Below are 14594 nucleotides of genomic sequence, written 5' to 3'. Positions count from 1 at the left end.
GCTATCCTTTAATAGTAATACTTGTGGTTAAGCAATCTGAGCGTGAGAAGTGCCTTGATGACACTGAGCGCTGGAGGACACACAGTAAGGTGAGTGAAGGGATGCGCACTCACAGCCTGAGGAGAGGTCCCGCACTTAGGGAGGGTATGGGGGCTGGTGAGGCCTGGTCAACCAGCCCCACCCCAGGATTTCCAGGCATACAGGAGGCCGTCTTGGGCAGCACTGACCTTGCCTTTCCTGCCTGAGTTGCCCATGCCGTGCAAGGCCAGAGAAGGTGTGTGGTGTGGAGGCGGTGCCATGCCAGCCTTGGGTCCTGCCGGGTACGGCTCTGGCAGCAGAGGCCCTGGGGTGGCTGCAAACTGCATGGGACCTGGTCAGCCATCAGTCTCCACTCTCCGCTGTTTTGTATGTTTCCACCTGCTCAGGTCCTGCCCGTCGAAGACCAGAGCTTCACAGCACACCATCTTTGCCCACTTAGTGGGCTCTTTTAAGACTTGCTGGGAAGATAGAGACACTGGCTTCCCAGAGTCCCAGGTTTCATTTCTTGGTGACATGTTCTAAGGCCTTCCTGAGAAATGTGTTGTTTCTGCTGTAAGGCAGCCTGAAGTGGTTACTTCCTCATGTCTCCTAAGCATGAATGTCTGATGGGAACTGGGTCACAGGGGGCTCACAGTTGTGCACAGGTGTGTGGACCCTTTGTTGCGTGCTTTCTTAGCTCAGCTGGGCCACCCCTCAGCCACCTCTTCAACACTCTTAGCAGAGTTCTGCCTCCGGTTAGGCTGAGCTCAGAGGCCACTGGCAACCACACCAAGGCCAGGCCTCAGGAATCACCATGTGATTCTGGGCGTCGGCCAGAATGAGGACGGTATTTGGGGAAGGCTTCCAAGGGGCAGTGACTTCGAGGGTGAAGGACAGGGAGAGGTTGGCCGTGTGAAGAGGGGAGGGGGAAGGGTGATCCAGGCTGTGTAGATGCAGGCTCGTGGGCAAGAGGGGCACAGGGCTTTCAGGGAGTGCAGTGATGGAGGCCTCAGCCAGGTGCCCGTGGTTTCCGCAGGGTGAGGTGGGTTTAGGCTGGGGGCCCCCGCAGCCGCCCCACCTGCAGAGCCTCCCCCAGTGGAGGCTGCTACTGGAACTCTCCACCACTGGTGACCCCGGGGATTGTTCTGTAAATACCTCAGTTCCCTTGACCTTGGAGGATAACTCAAGGCTCGTGTTTAATTTTTGTTTTTATCTAACTCCATGTAGCATTTTTTTCATTGCATTTATTTCCAGGGTCTTCCGGTAATTAGTCATTGATCCTTCTGAGCCATGTGATCTGCCTGTTTGTGGGGTTTCAGATCTTTTTTGCCACTGCCCACAGATATGAGTGTATTCCAGTATCTATTCCCGCCAAACAAATCATGCCCAAACCTGGCGATTTAAACATCAGTAACATGTGGGGCACCTGTAACGATTTAAACATCAGTAACGTGGGTGGCTCCGTCGGTTCAGCTTCAGCTTCAGCTCAGGGCGTGATCTCCTGGTTTGTGAATTCAAGCCCCGCGTCAAGCTCTGAGCAAAGAGCTCAGAGCCTGGAGCCTGCTTGGGATTCTCTCTCACCCTCTGTCTCTCTGCACCTCCCCTGCTTATGCTTTCTTTCTCTTCCCAAAATAAACAAACATTTAAAAAAAAATAGTGATGTGGGTTGTATGAGGTTTCCTCTGCTGGTTTAACCTGTGCTCATTCAGACGGCTGCTGTAAGGGCTGGGCTAGAAGGTCCTGGATGCTTCATTCTCCTGTCTGAGTTGGCACTGGCTATCGCCAAGGTACCTCTGTTCTTGCGGCCTCTCCACCGCCAGCAGGCTAGGTTTACTTCCTTCCGTGGTGGTCTCAGCACAGCACTCCAAGGGAGGAGGAGGGTAGGAGTTGCACAGCCTCTTACAGCCTCGCCTCGGAAGTCCAGTGTCACCCCTGCCCCAGTTTCGTTGAGATATAATTGACATGTAACATTGTATTACTTTTCAAGTGTATAAAAATGATTTGATAGATGTGCCTGTTGTACATTGTAAGTTTAGTTAACATCCATCACCTCACACATTTAACAAATGTTTTTCTAGTAATGAGAACTTTTAAGATTTCTCATAGCCCCTGTCAGATAGACAGCACAGCATTGTTAACTAGTCACCATGCTGCACCTTACATGCCCGGGGCCAATTTTGACCCCCTTCACAAGTTTCTGCTATCTCTGCCTCTGGTAGTCACCAGTCAGTTCTTTGTAACTTTGAGTTTGGCTTTTTTCAATTCCGCATATAAGTGAAATTATACAGTATTTGTCTTTCTCTGCCTGATTTATTTCACTTAGCAAAATGCCCTCAAGGTTTATCCATCTTGAAGCAAATGGCAGGATTTCCTTCTTTGCGTGGCTGAATATTATTCTATAGTATATAAATACCACATTTTCTCTGTCCATTCATCTGTCAGATACTTACGTTGTTTCTCAGTCTTGGCTATTGTAATTCATGCTGCAGTGAACACACAGGGGTACAGATAACTTCAAGATCATGTTCCCTTTCTGGATTTCCTCCTTTTCCTGTCTTCTCCCACTTACAGTTCTTCCTAGGCTCACCTCCTAAGCAATCTGTTTCCGAGGGAGTTCAAGCTAAAAAGCTATCGACAGGGTTTAAGCCCAGTACTGAGGACAGTGGAGAGCCATTGAGGGGCTTTTCTACATGTGGGGGGACAGGATCATATTTGCAAGGGCATTCTGACTATGGCTGTCTGACCCCCGACCAGTCCTGAGATTGCATTAGTGAGGACCAGGCAGGAGTGGAGAGAGGGCTCCCTTATTCTCCAGACTCTTAACCACTGCCGCTAACTGCTGTGAGCGCCTTCTCTGTTCCACGCACTGGCCTGAACATGTGGTGTGCTTTTTCTCATTGTATCTGACAAAAGCCTTGTGAGGTTTAGGTTCCATTTTACAGACAAGAGAACTGAGGCACAGAAAGGGTGAGACACCTGTGCACGATCACACAGCTGGAGGTGATGGCTTGGGGATTCAAGCCCAGGTTTGGTAGATCTAGAGTGTGTGCCTTCAGTCGCTTGGCAGTGGGGCCTTTTGGCTTTCTGTGCTCCATGCCAGGGCTGTCCAGGCACTGTGAGGTGGGCCTTTGCTTCCTGGGTGCAGGCAAGGGCTGTCTTCCAGTAACGTCTGCTTCTCCCACAGGTAAGTTCGAAGACAGGGAGGACCATGTTCCCAAGCTGGAGCAGATAAACAGTACGAGGGTCCTGAACGGCCAGAACTTCACCCTCACCAAGAAGGAGCTGCTGAGCACAGAGCTGCTGCTCCTGGAAGCCTTCAGCTGGAACCTGTGTGTGCCCACGCCTGCCCACTTTCTGGACTACTACCTCTCGGCCTCCGTCAGCCAGAAGGATCAGCACTGCCACAGTTGGCCCACCGCTTGCCCCCGCAAGACCAAAGAGTGCCTCAAGGAGTATGCCCACTACTTCCTAGAGGTTACCCTGCAAGGTGCGGCCCCACATCAGGACCCATTAGCCCCTTCCCCACCCACACAGAGGCCGGGATCTGACAGGCGTGTCCCCCGGGGAGTCCTTGCTGAGTGAGGCCCATCCACCCAGATCACTGCCACTTCACAGGGGATACACAGAGGAGGAGCAAGGATCTCCCTGTGTACTGCCAACACCAGGCAGCTGGCACCCTGCAAACTTACTGATCACCTGGTAATTTTTCTTATGGTAACCTGAAACATCTCAAGTGATCCAAATGGGACAGATTTGCAAGTAGGTCATTGCAGAAGAGCGATCATTATATAGATAGGGTAGAGGGTGGGGTATGTTAGTAATAAACTTTAGCAATGAAAGTAACCTGTTTGGGGACTTCGTTTGAATTCCACAGTTCCCATTGACTTAAAATCTAGGTATTAGGTAAAAATACCAGGTCAGAAATACTGTTGATATAATACCCGATAACCCACCACAAACTAAAATGGTTTATAACAATAGAAACAATTACAGTATCAAGCATTAATTGAGCACGTACCATGTACCAGGCACCTTATTTTAGTGCTTTGTGTATATTATGTCACTGAATTTCACAATGACATCACTTGAAAATCACTTCTGTTATTCCTGTTTTACCCTCAACTGATGCTCAAGAGGTGAAGTAACTTACCCAAGGTCATTGCTAAGGTTTGAATCTGAGGTGTCTGATTCTGCGACTTTGCCTTGACTCATATTTTCACAGGCAAATGTGGAAGTCTTCAAAAATCATAAACAACGTAAGACAGAATGATAGTGCACAGATAACCAAGGGCCATTCAGGAGAAGCATGGAAATTTTAACAGTTTGCCTTTGCATATAAGTCATACCAGCTTCGCCACGTTGCCAGATATCTTAGTAGGACATTAAGATTCATTTCACGACATATATGTATACCAAGAGATCTTGTTGTACACCTTAAGTATGTATAGTTTTTTATTTGCCAATCGTATGTCAGTAAAGCTGTGGGTGGGGGAAGATTCCTCAGTAAACTAAGTCAAGTGCTGGTTTTACTTATCAATATCAAATGTTTGTGACCATTCATTCATTCAACAAATTTTTATTGAGTGCTCACTGTAGGCCAGGCTTTGTCACTGTTAATAAGTAGCCTATAGTCATACTCCAAAACAGAAGCCTTTGAAATGGTGTGTCATTCCAAGAGCCAAAGAAGAGACATGTGTTTTATGGGTTCTCTTTGTAGCCCATCGGCAAGCCCCTTGCAGCCCCGCAGAAGTTACGGGCGAAATTTTGAAAACTTATTACTCTAGGCTGACACCAGAAGTCCCAGACCGAGATCCAAAGTGTTTAAGATTCAGGAATGGAACTTCACACTGCTTCTCGGTTTTCACCATGTGCTTGTGTGCAGCAATGAACAGCCTTGAACCTAATGACTTGTCTGCCGGTTCTCAGGAGGCACAAGGCAGGAAGGAGGGCCACTGGGACTCCACAGTGAGGCCTTGTGAAGCCGACTTCTGTGATTCTCTTTCAGATCATATTTTCTACAAATTCCAGCCTTCTGTGGTGGCCGCAGCCTGCATCGGGGCCTCCAGGATTTGCCTTCAGCTTTCTCCCTACTGGACCAGAGACCTACAGAGGATCTCAGATTACTCTCTGGAACATCTCAGCACATGCATTGAAATCCTGCTGGTGTAAGTTCCGTCCCTAATCTTCGTTTCCAAAATAATCGAGGCACTTGGACTTGAGACCTGCCTCAGGTGATCTCTCAAAGTCAGAGGGTTAGGGTAGTTTCCCCAGCTGGTGTCTCACAGGAAGTGGGCCATGGTGACTCCTGATAGAATGAGGTTTGCATTATTGGTCCTTCTCGTTTTTGGTAGCTTTGAGTTTGCAATTTTAAGGTCAAGGAGTTGGGGAGAAGAGAAGGCGATATACACACCCTTCTGAGTATCTGGGCTGTTTGCTCTGAATGCCAGTGTATCCTCAGTCTTACGGGTGATTACACTAAGACTTATGATAAGCTACTTTTATCAGATGTGGCCACAAAGCTGACCTCTTAGCCACCTAAGCCCAGAGTGACTTAACATAAGAGGCCATGGCCTCCTTGCGAGTGTCCCTTGGAAACTTGGGGAGGACATATGCAGTGTATAAGAGAAGGTGCATGGGGCAACACAGACCCATCACCATGAAACTGATACTGAAGGTGCGAGTCTTCAGTGGTGATCACAGGAGGAGACAGGACAGAGAAGCCCAGCCTGGCTGCTGCCCGTCCCTCTTCCACCCAGCATATGGCAACATCTTCTGTATGCTGGCCCTCCTGACCATGGGGCCAGGCCCCTGGAGAGCTGCCTCTCGGCCTCCTGAGGTGGGAAGCTGTGCTAGTAGCTGCCTTTGTCTCTGCCCTGTTCCCTGGGTCTTGTTTTAAAATCTTTGCTTGTAGAAGGTGCCCAGAACCAGAGCATATGGTCTGATCTGAGTGCACATAGGTGCCCCCAGATCCTTGGCCACCGGCCCTGCCTCTTTACCATGGTTGTGGCTATGGGATGGCTCCCTTCTCAGATCTGAGCCTCCATTTGTTCCTGTCTTACCTGAGCAAAGAGCCCCCCTGGATGCAGTGATGAGCAAGAGCAGAGGGCCGCCTCCTCCTGGAGCTTGTGCTTGGCATGGGAGACTAGGTGGTAGCCCGGAAGTTATTATCTGGGGGGTTGACTGCCAAGTGGGGCAGCACAGGGGCTTGGGGAACAGCTAGGCTAATCTTTAGGGGTCAGAAGGGGTTTTCAGTAGGAAGCAAATCGGGGCATAGGTCTAAGACCTGAGTTTAGTCAGAGAACAGGGGAGGCAGTGCTGCCAGCAGTGAGTGTGGGCTGGGTGCCGCCCTGAGGTCACAGCGCACAGGTCTCGAATGCACAGATCTCGAATCCCACTTAGCAAGGAAGGGAGGAGCTCTCAGGTGTCTGCCACTGTGGCCTTGGACCTCAAGTCTCACCCAAGTCCTTTCCTTTCAGAGCTTATGACAATGTCTTCAAGGACGCTGTCTCAGTCAAGAGCCAGGCCTTGGCAATGGTGCCCGGCACGCCCCCCACCACCCCCCAAGTGCTGTTCCAGCCCCCCACCTACCCCACCCTGAGCCAGCCGACAACGCCAGCCCTGACACAGTTTCAGACCCCCGTGCAGGACCTGTGCTTGGCCTATCGGGACTCGCTGCAAGCACACCGCTCTGGGAGCCTACTCTCTGGGGGCTCTGGCTCCTCCCTCCATGCCCTGTACCCCACCCTCCAGCCCTTGGACATGTGTCCCATGTCCCTCCCCACGCCCCTCAGCGTGCAGATGGCCATTGCAGCTGAGCCTAGGCACTGCCTTGCCACCACCTACGGAAGCAGCTACTTCAATGGAAGCCACGCATTCCCCACAGGCTGTTTCGACAGATAGGGCACCTTCATTCCACACAGGGAGCCCTTGGAGACTCACGTGGGCAGAGGACAAGAACACAGGTGAGGGGAGCTCAGCGGAGCCAGGCAGTGGGGAGACCATCCCCACAACCTCATTGTTGCCCTTGAACAGAGAGGGTTCATATTCTTTAAATAAAGCTGACCCCCAGCAAGATGGTCCTTGACACCCCTCCCCCGAGAACATTCCTCTGGAAAGCATCTTCCACTGTGTGGCTGGGCTGCAGGGGGATGCCTCTGCCACTGTCCTCTGGAGGAGGGACCCCGTCCAATGAGAAAGACCTGGTGAGAGGCCGGGAGACTGGAAACGATGCAGATCGCCAGTCATGAGCATATCTGGTTTTTAGCATCAAGATTTCTTTACTCCTCACCAGTGGCAGCTACACTGAGAAAGAAGGGTACTGCCTGACGTTTCCTCAGGACCCCCAGCAGGTGCCACATTGGGTGCTCTTTCCCTGGCTGCATACAGAAGAGCCTGTGTGTGTCTGCGTGCACGCCTGACTGTCGGCCTTCCAAGACACGGAGGGCGGCTATCTTGCCTTTGTTGTCGAACCTAAAACCTTATTTGGCCTTTTAGATATTTCACATGCTGCTGTTCCTGAAGTGACCTAGCTTTCTGTTCGTGTTCAGTAAGATATCTTGTTTACATACTGCATCAGGGATTTTGCGATACTTGAAAATTCCTTAGGAGAGAAAAAAATGTTGATCGCCACACTGCCTGTCCCATGCAAGGGCTGTAGGTTCAGACCCAGCTTGTAATAGCAAGCATGTGGTTGGGGAGAGCCACTCCCCAGGTTCTCGGTTCAAGAAGATTCCACATCTCGGATGCTGTGTTCACCTGGAGAGCTTCAACAACCACCCAGAAGGAAAGGTGGTTGAAAGGTAGGCAGGTTTACAGCCAACAACCTTCACCACCTCCACCAGGTGCTTATGGTGCATGATTTTGGCTAACAGGGAAGGCCGATAATGCAGAATGTTTGCTTCATGCCAGCTGGAGTCAGGGAGCGGGGCATGGACTGGGTGTGTGTCACAAATCCTGCCAGGCAAGCGACTGAATGGATCGAAAGCCAGTGTTTGGGCACCTGCAGCAAGAGGGCTCTCAGGAAGACTCGTAACCACGTGCAATATGTTTTTATTTTGACTCGCGGCTTGTGCTCGTTGTGTTTATTGTTGGTTCCGAGTCAGGGGGACATACTGTTCACCCAGCAGAACTGGGAGGTGTAAAGAACCACGGAAGCATTTTTTGTTTGTTTTAAGAACCCATCTTGGTTTTCTCAGCTTATTTGCCAGTCAGTCCGGGAGACTGGCTCGGGGACTACCAGGGAGGCGGCCGTGTGCTGCCAAATTGGATCCGAAGGTGATTCCCAGAGCAGATGAAGGCTTCTGTGCAGAAGCAGAATGAGAAGGGGTGACGCGAGTAAGGCGCCGTGCCACTGTGTCACAGGAGTGTGGGAAGACTACACGTTTGCGTTGCTTTTCTCTTTTTCCTTTGCCAACCTCCTTCTATTTATGTGAGACTAGTTTGGATGCCTAGTTACTGTGTCTATGTGGCCTGGGACTGGGGCTTGTGAGGGGCACCCAGTAGAGCCTCACAGCCAGCCCAGCACACAGAACAGGGTGTCCTGCAATAAACAGATCACCTGCTCTTGGTCTCCGTTCTCTTCCTGGCCTTCTGCTCTCAGCCAGCCCCGTGCGTGTCTCCGCTCCCATCCAGAGGCTGTGGGGGGTGGGCTGCACAAGATGCACCTGTGGAGCTGGGCCTCCCTGGGCACACCCACAGTAGGAATAGAACTTGACATCCATGCCCTACTGCCAGTGGTCAGGGTTCCCCAGAGAAACAGCACCCATCATATAGGTAGCCAGAGAGAGTTATTTTAAAATTTTTTAGTGTTTATTTATTTTTGAGAAAGAGAGAGCATGTGCACACATGAGCCAGGAATGGGCAGAGAGAGAGAGAGAGAGAGAATCCCAAGCAGGCTCCATACTGTCAGTGCAGAGCTCAATGCAGGGCTTGAACCCTCGAACTGTGAGATCATGACCTGAGCCAAAATCAAGAGCCAGGCGTGTATCCAACTGAGCCACCCAGGTGCCCCAGAGAGATTTACTTTAAGGAATTAGCTCACACAGTGGGGCTGACAAGTTAGGAATTTGTAGGCCAGCAGGCTGGTAATTCAGGTAAGTTGATATTTCAGTTGAGTCCAAAATCTGTAGAGCAAGCCAGAAACTCAGGATTTCTGTTACAGTCTCTGAGGCAGAATTTCTTCTCTAGGAAACCTGTTTTGCTCTTACAGCCTTCACCTGACTAGATGGGGCCCACCCATGTGGAGAGGAATCTCCTTTAAAGGCCTACTGATTGTTAACTGTTAATCGCATCTACAAAATGCCTTCACAGTAACATCTAGATTAGTCTCTGACTGAACTACTGCACACCATAGCCTCGCTAAGCTACCACATAAAATTCACCACAACCACTTACTAGCTGTCAGGAGGCAGTTGACTCAACTGCTCTGAGCCTTAGTCTTCTCACCTGCTAAAATGGGGGTGAGAACACTTGCCTCACAGGGTTCTCGTAAGGATTAAGCAGCATAATACACGTCAAAATCAAACACGAGGTCGACTTTTAAGACGTACCATTGTTTTATGGACCAGTGAGAGAATTCAAGAACAACTGGCCAACCAAGCCATGACACAGTGTTTAAGATACTGCTGATTAAATAATGCAGTCTAATTTCAGGAATGTTAAAATGTAAGAATACATGTATGGCAGAATCGATGGAATATGGTATCTGCTGTTGTAGAGACTGTCAGACTCTTCTTTTTTTTTTTTTTAAATGTTTTATTTATTTCTAGGAGAGAGAGAGAGAGACAGCATGAGCAGGGGAGGGTCAGAGAGAGAGGGAGTCACAGATTGAAACAGGCTCCAGGCCGGCAGTCAGCACAGAGCCCGACGCGGGGCTCGAACCCACGAACCGCGAGATCGTGACCTAAGCGAAAGTCGGACGCTTAACCGACTAAGCCACCCAGGCGCCCCAGAGACTGTCAGACTCTTCTGATAGGGAAGAGAGCCCTGCCCTCTGCTCACCCAGGATCCTGCAGGAGGACCACCTGGTGTCATTGTGGAGCTGAACAGCTCTCACTAAGCACCGATGCCTTTAGTTAGGAAGGGGAGGCCTGGGGAGAGCTGCTCAGGGCATGAAGCTGACGTCCGGCCCCAGGGGGTGTTTGGGAACCATGTGTGTCAGCAGGCAGGGCTGGGCCGGGGCAGTACTCCCTATCTGTCATGATCAAGCCAGGCAAGGCAGGAGGCTGGTCTAGGTATTGGGGACTTGACGATAAGGTTCTTTACTACGAACACCCACTTCACTGTCCCTCTGTCTTTAGGCCTTAGTTTCTTCACCTGTTAGCAGGATAGTTGAGTTGATGGGTGGTTTTGGGCTCTAGAGGGAGACTGAATCACAGAAGCCCAGGGCCCCTGCCTTTCTTCAACCAGAGGTAACCACTTGTGCTTCTCCCACACATGTGCATTCTGGGTTAGATTTCCTTCGTTCCCATGCTGGGCGCAGTAGTTAGGGAAGCCTGAGAAAGCTTAGAGGGAGGGTTGGGGCCCCCGTGTGACTCAGTTAAGTGTCCAACTCTTGATTTCAGGTCAGGTCATGATCTTCAGGGTTTGCAAGTTTGAGCCATGCATCATGCTTCTCACTGACAGTGAGGAGCCTGCTTAGGATTCTCTCTCTCCCTCTTTCTCTCTGCCCCTCTCCCCCCCCCAGCTCTCACTGTCTCTCTCAAAATAAACTTAAAAAAAAAAAGCATAGGCTCTGCCAGGGCTGACATCTAGTTCAGTCCAGAGATTTCTAAACCTGAGCAAGCTGCAGAATGACCTGAAGCCTTCTCCAAGAGGAGCGGGGCCTGGGAATCTGCATTTTTAGCTGGCTTCCTGGTGATGCAGATGCAGATTTTCTTTGAAGTTCCAATAAAGGACTGAATTTGCAGGCCCTGGTTTCTGGGCCCTAAGGAGAGAGTAAGGAAACTGCATCCCAGGCTGAACTTCTGTGCCACCTGAGTTCCAGACCTGAACTTTGTTCCAGATTTAGTTGTCTTTGTTCTGTGCTGTATTTCTGTGTGAAGGGTTTCAACATGTGGATCCATTTTCCTAGCAGAACCTGCTTCCCTTCAGGTTTAACCTCACCAGTGCCAGATTTAGGGTTGGGGATAAGGTTCCACTGACCTGTGGGTTTAAAGTCCATCTCTCCCAAAGCCATCTGTTCTGCATGTGAATGCTCTTCTGCATTAATCCTTTAGTGCTTCTCTGCAGGGCTCACTTTTGCCCCCTAGAGGACACTTGGCAATGCATGGAAACAAACATATTTGGTTGTGCCCCTCTGGGGCAGAGGGGGGACAGGCATACATCTGATAGAGGCCAGGGATGCTGCTCAACATCCCACAGACCAGGACAGCCCCCATAATAAAGAACTGTCAAACCCCAAACAACAACAGTACAAGGTTAAGATACCTCCACTCCCGTATCACCTCTCAAAGAGGTCTCTGTAATAACACTAGTCACTCATTACTCTTCCTTTTCTTCATAGCTGTTAAGGCCATTTGAAATGATCTTTTTAGTCTGTGAACTTGGTTTGATGGCTGTGCCCTAAGCCACTTTCCTCCTAATAGAATATAAAGAATATTACCACCGGGTGATGGTGGTAGTAATGATAGCAGCTGGCATTTACTGAGCATTTACTATGTATAAGTGCTCTGCTAAGGCGTTTGCTCGTATTTTTGATAACCATTTTAGTAACCCGACAGGGTAGGAACTGTTACTGGCCATATTTTACAGATCAGAGAATGTGGGCACAGAGAGGTTATTTGACTGAGGACAGCAGTGGGGAAGGAAGGAGCTGCAGTCAGACCCAGGCAGTCTGAATCTGCCCTGCCACCTTGTAATATCATTTTGAATGGGTGAAAGGCTCCGTGACTGTGCCCACTGACCTTCTCACTCAGCTGGTGGGGAAGACATGACAGAATAATGGAGATGGAGTCATACAAGAGTTGCCAGGCGTCCATGCTCCTGATGTCCCAAGTGGCAGGCATTCTCAGAGTGTGCTCACCAGCAGACAGAAATATAGAAACATAGCTTCTTGCACATCTGCCACAAGCTAATGTGATTTATGGCTCCATCTGTCTGTCCCCAGCAGGCTCTGATCTGGGAGGAGTTCCCGGACCCCCATCTGTGAAGGTGGAGATCTTAGACCAAGCTGGGGCTTCCCAGAGCACCCCCTGGGAGGGAACCTGCCTCTGAGCTGGCTCTGGCAATCCCTGGCCCTAAGTGCCTAGGAAACAATCTGATAGCCCTCATTCACCTCTTTTTCTGTTCCTCAGGGAAGACTTTTGTGACTTGAATTTTAGCAGAAAGGCCATAGCATTTTGCAGGAGTCTCAAGTCCGGATGCCCGCCGGGACCAAGCAGGTAACATAGTGAACCCAGCTGGGTGACTGAGACAGCGTGACATGGTGGGTACTGTGTTGAAACCCGTGTCTCTCTGGAGGATATGACTCCTTCTCAGCTCTGGTCAATTATTAACCTTTCAAGGGTGTAAGCTCCACATTGGAGAACCTTCAGATTTCCAGAGACACTGGAAATCTGTACTTTCTAGGAAACTATTAATTTTTCATTTATTAACACAATAGAAGACAATAGTTAGACTAGTTCTTGGGCTGGAAGCATGCAACTTCTGGTATATAGACCAGAACATTAGGCCTCAGAGATGGAAGGTCTGAGTTTGTCTACTCTTAGCTAGATGACCTTCGGAAAAGCCACCTCTCCACTCTGAACTTCTGTCTCCTCATTTATAAGGTGGGGAGGCTATCAGCTTGGGCTACGCTTCAGGTTTATGATAACAAAACATGGAATATATGGTATCGTTATTCAACAGTGAGTTCTATGAGATAGAATGTGAATAAGTTGGCCTCTCCCTTGGGGACTCAGGTGATCCTCTGAGCTTCACATCTTCTGACCAAGCTCTAGCTTCTAAGGAGGAACTCAGGCTTCTGCTGGGCCAGCTCCGACCAGTGTTTCAGGCTGCTGCCCTTGCCGGAGACACCGCGGACAGGATGCACAGGAAGGCATGCCTTTTACAAAATGGGAGCACTGGGACTGGAATGGTCAGTCTCCAAAGTCCTGCCTGGCGAGGGAGCACTTCACAGTGGCAGTTCTCCAAGTCTAGGGTGGGGCCTGAGCTGTCCTCTTAACAGAGCCCTCAGGAGGTGGCTCACGCGCAGCCAGGTTTACACACTCCTCCCTGCTTTGAATGCTCTCAATCACGTTTGTGCCCATTCTCCCACTAGAACCACCAAGAAAGGCCCTTAATAGCTGTTTGCTGAGCACTTACTATGCTCCAGGGCCTGTATTTGACACTTTCCTCATGCTCTCTTACTCCCCCTATTTTTTTGTCCTCACACCACCACCACCAAGAGCTAGTATTATCACCATTTTCCAGATGAGGATACTGGGGCTGAAGAAGGCTCAGGGTGAGTAGGAATGGGTTTCAAATTTAGAAGTGCCTGAGGAGCCCATGTGACCTCCAATGCCATGTCGCCCCTAGATGACACATGCACACAGCCACAAAAGCACAGTCACTCAGGATTTCACTGTCCACCCCTTGCCCCAACCAGCAACATATACACACTTTGGTATTCTCAGGGCAGCAGGTTGGTGGTGGAGCGCCACCTAGTGATGGTCTTTAAAGATGCTTTCAAGGGGCTCCTGGGTGGCTCAGTCGGTTAAGCATCCAACTTTGGCTCAGGTCATGATCTGTTTGTGAGTTTGAGCCCTGCGTGGAGCTCTGTGTTGACAGCTCAGAGCCTGGAGCCTGCTTTAGATTCTGTGTCTCCCTCTTTCTCTGACCCTTCCCTGCTCTCACTCTGTCTCTGTCTCTCTCTCTCTCTCCCTCTCTCTCTCAAAAATAAACATTAAAAAAAATTAAAAGATGCTTTTGGAAGCTCCTGCTCCATCAGATAAGCTTGGTGGAGGGAGACAGTTTCCCTAGCAGAGTCAAAGAGATGACTCTCAGGGGTCAGGATGCAGGTCATGCCTGGGGTAAAGGGCACCGGAACTGAAGCCTGTGGAGAGGGTAGTCACTATAGCATCTCAAACAGTGCAGAAAAATGATAGAGGCTTCTGTTTTTGGAAGCCAGTGAACAATGGGTTTTGACACTGTATCCTTGCAACTCCCCTGTGAAGGAAGGGGAGGTCTTATGCGCCCATTTTACACATGGACAAGGTAAGACACATAAACCCAGCAGCTTGCCCACGTGCCTTGAGTTAGTGGAGGAGGCAGCTGTCCCTTTGATCACACTGCTTGAGGATGACGGTGGTGTTGATGGAGGTGATGGTGGTCGTGGTGGTGGCAGCTAATATTTAGTGTTTGTAGCATGGCAGCTCTATGAGGTAAGTACAGTTATTATCCCTGTTTTCAGGTGAGGAAACAGACTCAGAGGAATGGATGAACTTAGCCCAAAGTGACACAGCTTCTAGATGGTAAAAGAGGGACTCAAACCTTGGCTATGTGTCTCCAGTGCTAAAGCTCTTAAGCAATGTCCCTTCTGCTGGCTGAGGAAGCCTTCCTGTGAGATGCCAGCAAATTGGATGCTTTACTCCAGCTCA

General features: G+C 50.0%; 1 protein-coding gene across 1 annotated transcript in view; it reads left to right on the top strand.

The window, feature by feature from the left end:
• Window positions 1-8586, top strand: part of CCNJL (cyclin J like) — a 59438-nt gene extending 50852 nt beyond the window's left edge. The window contains exons 4-6 of the mRNA XM_039245331.1: window positions 3203-3505; window positions 5024-5183; window positions 6495-8586. Of these exons, the coding sequence (XP_039101262.1) occupies window positions 3203-3505; window positions 5024-5183; window positions 6495-6918 (887 nt within the window). The 3' untranslated portion in view covers window positions 6919-8586. The remainder of the gene's footprint in view (window positions 1-3202; window positions 3506-5023; window positions 5184-6494) is intronic.
• The last annotated feature ends 6008 nt before the right edge of the window (window positions 8587-14594 follow it).

This window comes from Hyaena hyaena, unplaced genomic scaffold (assembly GCF_003009895.1).
Source record: "Hyaena hyaena isolate Hyena2069 unplaced genomic scaffold, ASM300989v1 scaffold_253, whole genome shotgun sequence".
NCBI classification, from domain to species: Eukaryota; Metazoa; Chordata; class Mammalia; order Carnivora; family Hyaenidae; genus Hyaena; species Hyaena hyaena.
This window is presented reverse-complemented; position numbering and strand designations above follow the sequence as displayed.